Below are 9,431 nucleotides of genomic sequence, written 5' to 3' on the forward strand. Positions count from 1 at the left end.
TGGATGGAGGGTGGGCAGAGAGGGAAGGGAGGAGGGCCGATCTTGACCCTCTCACTAGCTTCAAAACAGGCTCTATTCTTTTTCATTCTCTTTCCTCCTCATTAGCTTCACTTTTATTTGCCAAAATTATGTATATATACTCTGAAGTGTTTTGGGCTAAAATTTTAAATTTAAAATCTCTCTTGTTTTCTTTGTTTCAATCCTCCCCAGGTTTCTCCACACTGTCTTTGGCAGACCAGATGAGTCTACTGCAGAGTGCATGGATGGAGATCTTGATCCTGCGCGTTGTGTACCGCTCACTGTCCTTTGAAGACAAGGTTAATGTCTCTGCCATCATGTTTTGTCTCTTGCCCTCATGAAATCTACATACTTATAGACATACAGCACATGTTAAGTTGCAACCTCTCCACCTCTCTATCTTTTGCTTTAGTTGGTGTACGCTGAGGACTACATAATGGACGAGGACCAGTCAAAGCTAGCTGGACTTCTGGACCTGAACAATGCCATCCTTCAGCTGGTCAAGAAATACAAATCTATGAAACTAGAGAAGGAGGAATTCGTCACTCTCAAGGCCATTGCTTTGGCCAACTCAGGTTTGAAATTCTGATGTTATTGTCTGTATATGTTTGTGAGCACATGACTGGGACTGGTGGAGAAAGAGTTAATGCTGGGACTCTCCAGTCTCATGAGACTCATTTAAACTGAATCATCAAAGTACTGATTTCACACATGACTGCGACACATGACACAGATGTTTTTTGTCTTACAACACCTGCAGTTGGCAAATCCCCTACTTTCTCTGTTAAAGCCACACACAGTTGTCTCATCATACTCCAATAGTCACACATACCTACAATCATTTTACAATCATACACACACAGACCCACCATACAAACACACACACATCTTCAACCTGAAGCCCACCTCCAACCCCCAAACAAAGTGACGATCCCTTTTACAATTAGCATAGTCGTCTCTTCAGATGCCTGTTAAATAAGGTGAAATCATTAGAACCCAAAGTCTGTCGATAAAGCCCCCTCTCTGATGTGTCCAGCTGCATCGACAGCTGACTGACACACGCACACACACACACACTCTCACACACACACACCTTCTTCCTCCCATGACCCGTCTTTTGAACTTTGTCTTGGAAGCCGGCCAGCTCTTCAGTACTCTTTAATTACAAGGGGGGAGCTGTCAATACAATGTGTTTAAATGGGAGAATGCAATGGGAGAGCTTTGAATAGGGAGGGAGGGGCCTTTTGTTCAGATTCTGCCACCATCAACACACATATACACGCACGCACATTCTCTCAAATATGCCAGTTTCATCTCTCTGACACATGCATAAACACACACTCACACTGGTGTATACTTAAATGTGAATCATTGAGAAATGTTTGCACACACACAAACAGTACATACTGTCATCCGCATGCAGAAAATATTGACATATTGTGTTCCTGTGGGCAATGTGTGGCAATCAATCTCTTGGCTCTGAACATGTGCGTGTGCATGTGTGTAGGTGTGTCTGTTGGTGTATGAATGCTGCTGACTGAAAGTTGAGAAAACTGGGTGGAACAACACTATTGATGATCACGATGATGACTATGATGATTTTTTTGGCATCACATGGACATTGTTGCCTTTAAGCCCACTGATGGCCAGGCTGGGTTCAGAGGCCTGGTCTGGTTTACACACTGATGCAAACTGAAGTCAAAATAAAAATGAACTGTTAAACAGTACAGTGTTAAAGATGTACAATATTTCATTTAATTTCAAAGGACAAGATGTTGCTGATAATTGTTATAGAATAGTTATATTATATGGCTCATTATAATATAATATTTTGACAGACCAACCAAACCAGCTAATAACCAAAGAGATTCAATCTACAAGATAAAAAGATTATAGTAAGATATAACACAGAGAAAGCAAATCATCACATCTGAGAAGATGGAACCACAGAATGTTTAGTATGTTTGCTTTAAAATTAATTTAAATTAGGACTTAGATTGTCAAAATCAAAACTAATCGGCTGAGCTCTAGATCCAGGTCTGGTCATTTCTAAGTGGTTAGTAGGTTTATGTTGGAAATGCATGGGGAAGACTAAAAAGTCTGAGGGGAAGTATCAATACTGCACTTTCACTTTGACTTGTGATTATCGTTTTGTTTTGTTAACGCTGAGTAACATGTCTGGAATAGTACAATGTCAGGATATTCACTACAAGAATAAACAGTGTTACTGTCAGGCTGAAAGCAGATGAACTGCTGGAAAAGTAGCTGACTGGCAGTCTAAATGTCCAATTAGAAAACATGTTTTAATCTGAAGGTGGAAAGGACACCTTGCTAAGCTCTTACTGAAGCTGAAACCTTTGCTAATCACATCCAATAAATAAACTCGAACCATATCCAGATAAATCTCAAGAGTAATCTCCCCTCTAAAGCTTAGCTCAGTGTTGAGAAAACTCACATTTGAAATAGTCATTCTTTTAACTGATTGAAATGGAAACAGCTGACACCCAAATAAGAACTTTGCATCACTGGCCAGACTCTCTAACTGCACTTCAAGACAACAGAATGCTAGCATTAGCATTTTGAAGGGCACTGACACTAATTAATTCACAGGATGCTAATCGTCTGCATTAATGAAGCCAAGCCTTAAGAAATGTTAGCAAACGTGCCCCACATGTAAAGGCAGCTAAACTAGCCATGGGAAACAGGAGGCACGTGTGTGCGTGTGTGCATTCATTTGTGTATGTGTGTGCGTTGTGAGTGCCATGTTAACGTGTGTTTTAACAGCCTTATGTGCTTGTGCTCATTAATGTCTGATGTTATACTTGTGAGTGTACTGCAGGTCACAGCACAGGCATCAGCCATGTCTACCAGCTTAAATAACAAACACAATATTAATCAAAAATTATTTGAAACTCATTAAACTTCAATTTAGCTTATGGTAATTATAGACTGTGCTTCAACCACTTATTATAAATCCAAGAATAAAGAGAAGGAGATTTTTTTTTATTGTTTCTGACATTAATGCTTAAATGGTTTGTAGATTTTGTACATGTGCTTTACCTGCTTGTCCTGCTTTACAGGACAAACAGAGAGACAGCTAAATTTTTGGCCTGAAATACTTTACAAAAAAAAAAATCTAAATTTTAAAGGGTTATTCTAACAAAAAAGAGAGTATATTTTCCCCTCTCCCATCGTTATTAATGCTCTCCACTAAGCAAAATATCATCATACAGCAAAGAATGGGAAAAAAAAAGAACACCTAAACAAGTGGACCGCCCACTCGTATTTAAACCAGTAAGAAGTAGAAAATTTGAAGCTGAGTTTTCTATTGATCCCTACAGAATCCAACCCACTGTCTGGTCCTGCATACTGATACATGCATTACACTCTATAGATCCAACACTGTGTATTTGATTGTGTGTGTGTGTGTGTGTGTGTGTGTGTGTGTGTGTGTGTGTGTGTGTGTGTTCACATACTGTATGTGGAATTTATTTTATCTGCACAGTATAATTTTTATGTTTCGATGACCATCAAATATATGTGTACCTCCCTACTTTTTTTGCCAGGCTGGGTCACCAGTCAGTATAATATGATAAAGGCTAGAGTTGCTCTAGCAGACAAACAATGAAGCTTTAAAAATGCTTTAATTAAAACCACCTGTTTCATTCAACAAACTCACACACACGCACGCACACACACACACACACACACACACACACACACACACACACACACACACACACACACACACACACACACACACACAAATACACACTACCACTTTCCCTCCAAAAAACACCAAAATTTCAAATGCTCAGGAATTGATACTCATAAAATTCATATCTCTATCATCTGACAGGTTGCCATCAAATAAAGAGCTACCCTAAAAGAGAAAATAAAAAGTGAAGCGACTTCGTGATAAAAGGTTATAACGAAAGCTGCCAACCAGAGTTTGAACACCACTGGCATGTTACACATTCACCCATCTATCAATAGACATACACATATATTATTTCTGAGAGCTCCACACAGTTCATATGTATGGAGTTTATATAGACTGCAAACCTTATATTGTGTTATCATATTGTGTGCACATGTGTGTGTGTGTATATATGAAATACCTTTGCCTTGTAATCTTGTAAACTTAGTAATTTTACCTTGTAATTTGTACATGTGCTTAAAGGTTTTTTCCCCTCGACAGACACTATTTTGTGTGCATGTGTGTGTGTGAATTTAGGTGTGCATGTAGCAGTGTGATGGGTTGGGGGTGGGGAGGTGGCCTATCAATAGTTGCCTTGTGATTATTATTTAACATGCATGTAGTCATTGATCGGAGACATTGATCGGAGGCTGGGAGCTAAAGGCCAGCTCACATTAAGACTTTGCCTCCCTAAGGGGCAATATGGAGCATTATTATTGAGGGACATTCTCAGCCTCTACAGCCACATATGCTGAAACACACCTTACATGCCAGCTCCAAGAGAGATTACAGATGTTTGCAGCCAAATACTTATGCACACACACACACACGCACACGCACGCAAACACACTGACTCTCAGGTGTTCCTGCATCTCTCCATCATTCTACAAGTGTATTTCTTTTTTCTCCGCCCACTCGTCGCTTTGCCCGTCCATTCATCACACCCACAGATCCCCACTTAAAAGACAGAGAACAGAGCAGCTCCTGAATTTAAAGCCCCATTTCTGGATAGTTTGAACTATATATTGTAGTATTCTAACATTTAAAAATGTTTAGAAAGGGTGAAAGGGTGTACTGCAATTCTGCTCGGTCCATGGCATGTAACACTGATTTTAGTCACTGATTTATAGTGAAATGCAAGTCTAAGTAAGGATTTTGGGGCTTTTGTAATGTTTAATTATACAGGATTATTACTCCTTAAATCAGTAGCATTGAATTTCCAACCCTAATTTATGGTTTTCTGCAGCACCCTGCTTTGTTCTTGTTTGGATTTTGGATTGAGTCTTTAGCACCTCTCCCCTTTGTAGCACTGAGAAATAACACAGCAGACAGAGGGGGCACAGGCACTGGCAAAGACACATACTGTTGTAAACATCATCTACACTACAAAACCTGCCCACACCACTTGTAAATGCAGGACATTTCAGGCACTCAGAGGGTCCACTGCACACTAGGCTGATGACTGTTTTAAAGGTTTTTTGTTTGTTTGTTTTGCTTTTATATAAATGTATTTCAAGCAAAACATTTTGTAGACAGCCAACCAGTTTCTCCATCCATGTCCCCCGTTTAACATTTGAATAATATGCTAAGATTTATTAAAACCTACCTGTTTTCCTTTGTCTTGAACTAAGATACAAAGCTATGCATATACATTTGGGTACAGAGAATTGTGTGGGAACATATTTTGCAGTGTTTGCTCAAATACTCTTAGCCCGTTAGCGTATTTTTTATTATAAGTCTACATTTATCTGCCCTCTTTTTCCAGACTCCATGCACATTGAAGATGTGGATGCAGTGCAGAAGCTCCAGGATGTGCTCCACGAGGCCCTGCAGGACTACGAGGCTTCCCAGCACCAGGAGGATCCCCGCCGGGCGGGCAAGCTGCTCATGACCCTCCCCCTGCTCCGCCAGACCTCCACCAAGGCTGTGCAGCACTTCTACAGCATCAAGCAGGACGGCAAAGTCCCAATGCACAAACTCTTCCTGGAGCTGCTGGAAGCCAAGGTCTGAGGACAGGAGAATAGATGGAGGACAGCTAGACGCCAGTCTGAACCAGCTGAGCTTCACCTCAGATTCTAAACAGCAACTTTGAATGACCTCTTGCTCTTTTACATGCACACACTCTTACCCACACACACACCCAGACACAGAAATACATCCCTGAAGTATGTCTGCTGACGCATCCCCCTTTGAATAAACAAGTAATCTGAACCTCTTACCTGAACCCCTAAAACTCCACTGTCTTTGAGAAAAGGACGCTCACTTGACCTTCTGTTTTGGGGGGCGATGCTGACAGACTGACATGACCCCCTCTATTACCAAGGGAAGATGGAAGATAATGTTTCCTTTTAAAACTATTAACAATCACATAACAGTTTTCACGGTGACTCAGAACACTGATGATGACAAAACCGTCACTTATGCATTTAATAACAATTAAGATGTTATTAATGACAAACACTTAAATGAGGACACATTTAAAAGAAACTGAAAACTCTTCATTTTAGTTCTGAGAGACTCTAAGACTGCACTTGTGTCTCCTTTTCCCTCTCTCTTTCCCCCCAACAGAGTTTTTTAAGTGTTCAAGAAGAAAACGAGTGGGAAAAAAATGAACACTAAAGAAGTATCAACGGCGTTTGTCAAATTACGTGTACAATGAAATTCGGATGGATGGACTGAGAAAAGAAAAGAAGAGGAGATTTGCCCTGCCAAAGAATGGAGCTCATCCATTCAGAGGATGCCAGCAAACTTTACTGTCATAACCCAAAACTCTTTCTGGTTTGATCTACCAGTGGCTTTCAGTCCTGGGCTCCAAGAGTACTGCTGGTTTTCTGTTCCACCAGTTATTTTAAAATTGTTGTGGTTAGAATAAAAACAAGCAGAGCTCAGATTTTCAAGGACCAGGATTGCAAACCACAGCTGTAAACACTTTCTCGTTCTCCCTAAAATCAGTTCCTGGTTTCCTAATGACTCCCCAGTTTCAACTGCTACTATTCGTTGTACTTGTTGAGGACCAATGACCCTGGCCTCCCAAACCTGTCAGTATTACCACAGTATCAGTGTTTGTACACTTAATGTGGCTGAAAATGGTTTCAAATGTTCTAACCACCTGAGGATGATAATTAATTGAGTTTATAAGTAAAAAATATTACTCACGGTAATAACACAAAACTTGATCTATACTGTCAAGAATGGATTCCTGCTTGGCTAACTGGTAGATGTAGGCTCGGTTCACATTCTCTGTGATGCTGTATATTCTGTCAAACACTCCGCTTGTGTTTGGACGTCTGTTTGAAACATTTTCAGCTCCTCAGCGGCCCAGGTTTGCGGCTCTCCACCTACCACTTAGTAGAGATTTCAGTCTGTTGATGAGAATAGTGCCATTAAGAATAGTCCAGTCCATGCTCATTACCCAAACTCGGAAAACTTCAAAATGTCACTTTGGTACTTCCTCTCCTTGCTCCATTGCGCTCACAACTTGCAGTCCATCTCCTGCGTCAGTAGAGAGATATTTTTGTGATTCATTCAGCGAGTGATGAGGGAGCTACACTCACTCAACGCAATACAAACCAGAAGGAAAAGTGTGCTGACAAAACTGACTGAAAAACAACTATTGTTGCTTTCAAACTCCTTATTTTTTTCTTGATTTCTATCTTGAAAATAATCTTAGCGATGATACCAATGTTAGGGTTGTAAATAATTGTCATCCTGTATATGACATATACCACGGCTTTGTTTTTGTTATTGATATTGTCTTCTTAAAACTGACTCAATCAATATGTCTTTCCTTTTTTTCAGCTTGACCACTTTCAGCAATTATCATATATATATAAATATAACAAGTAATAATGTATTAACAAATCAGCGTTTATCTTAGAAACTCTGAGCAATAGTGGTTTTTAAAGGAGGGGTTTGTGCATACGGACTAAGTCTGCAATATTAACATAACGTGCCAGTCTTAAATTTAGGGGAGAGAGGATGGGGATTTGAGGAGAGTTTGTAGCTTGATTTTCTCTCTGTGTAACTTGCCATAAGCTATTAGATAACAGTCAATATTTCCTTTGTTAGAAACAGTTAGGCAGGAACAAATATGGACCAGGAATGTCAGGATGAGATGTTAATGCTGCTGTCACATAGTCTCTGTGTGAATAATAGTCAGTACGAGGGTTAAAGAACTAATTTAAGTAGCTAAAAACTAAAACGTGCAACACTCAATTTGCAATTATCACATGGTTCTGATGTTTGCACCTTGTTTTGTGGCCAGGCAATTTTTGTTGTCAAGTTTAATCTGATTAAAAAGAGACTGCTATTTAAAATCAGTTCAATAATACACAGATTTTGTCCATTTTCAGTTTAAGGTGCATGTTTCTTTAGCCATGTGACAGGGTGTGGGGGACCATCAGAAAAACCAGACTAAATCAAGATTTGTACTGAGGGAAACAGTGCTAGCAAAAACCAAACATCATCCAAGTTTGAAAAAGAAAAAAACAAAAAACAAAACATGACACCGACAGTTTCGTGTTAGCTCGCTATTCCACTTTCTGTTGTCTGACATTTTAATTTAATTTTATAAAGAAACTATGGTGTTGTAATGGTAAAAGTCATTAATATTATGTATCAAAAAATCTATCAGCTAATAAAATTCATAAAAAGATGAGCAGTGATGATGATGATTAATTATGGAAATTCATTACAATTGAAATTAGCTATATTAGCTTGAAACAAACAAATGAGATCTTGCAGAAAAGTATTTTTTAAAACATGACTTTACTTATTTCAGCTAAACTTGACAATATTATAACAGTGGACAGTCACAGCGGTCGCCTGTTAAATTCAGAAACAGGGAATGGAAAGCGACAGATAACCAGAAACTATCCTACATTTTACTGTCAAGTAAACTGATATCAGTGTCATTGTTATAGCAAGAATACATATGACTGGTCACAGCTTTAACAGGTGAAGACATCAGTTTTTTTTAATATCATTATTTATGTGATTTCTAAAGCCGAATAAGAATGCCAAAATGTGTAATCTAGATGACGATGTAATCTAATATAAAATGGCAACTTATCACAGCTGAGGAGTGCTGCAGTTTAAGTGTAGTTGATCTCTAACATCACACGCTCTGTATCAAACATCAGTATTATTAGTAAGGGGTATTTTCTCAGCCTTCTTAAACATTGTATATTGTAAATTATACAGATTATAATTCTAACATAAGACATTTTATTGGAAACAAAATCGAGAAAAAAAGAAAAAAATGTAGTTCAGCCTCGATGTGTTTCATGTTTGCTGTTTTTTCTATCAAGAAAAAAAATGTTTATTGTTTGCTTTTTTGTTTTATGTTTTTTTTTGTTTGTTTTTAATTTTACCTGTCCTTTTTCTGTTTGATCCCTTCCTCCTCTGTTGAGTCCTCTAAAGCGATGCTGTGTGCTTTTTCTTGTGGTGATTCCCGTTCTTGTGCCGTGTGCTTCTTCTTTAGACAACACAGAGTAGACTAGAGGCAATGTTGTCTGTCAGTCGGATCAGTCCGCTGGGGCTCTGGGTACCAGACTCTCTAACAATGAACCGAACCGGATATAAGGCTCTTCTTCTAGAAACTTAACTAGACCACCAGGATGAAATTACAGTATTCATCTTCACCAAACTATACATAAATAATTAAATATTTAGTATCTAAATGAAGAAACACCTTACAAGTATTTAAAAACGG

General features: G+C 38.9%; 1 protein-coding gene across 2 annotated transcripts in view; it reads left to right on the top strand.

The window, feature by feature from the left end:
• Positions 1-8,456, top strand: part of esrrga (estrogen-related receptor gamma a) — a 60,276-nt gene extending 51,820 nt beyond the window's left edge. For both annotated transcript variants that reach the window (XM_041044292.1, XM_041044300.1), the window contains exons 6-8: positions 211-317; positions 431-593; positions 5,484-8,456. In XM_041044292.1, the coding sequence (XP_040900226.1) occupies positions 211-317; positions 431-593; positions 5,484-5,728 (515 nt within the window). In that variant the 3' untranslated portion in view covers positions 5,729-8,456. The remainder of the gene's footprint in view (positions 1-210; positions 318-430; positions 594-5,483) is intronic.
• Positions 8,457-9,431: the final 975 nt, after the last annotated feature.

Source organism: Toxotes jaculatrix, chromosome 1, assembly GCF_017976425.1.
Source record: "Toxotes jaculatrix isolate fToxJac2 chromosome 1, fToxJac2.pri, whole genome shotgun sequence".
NCBI lineage: Eukaryota > Metazoa > Chordata > Actinopteri > Toxotidae > Toxotes > Toxotes jaculatrix.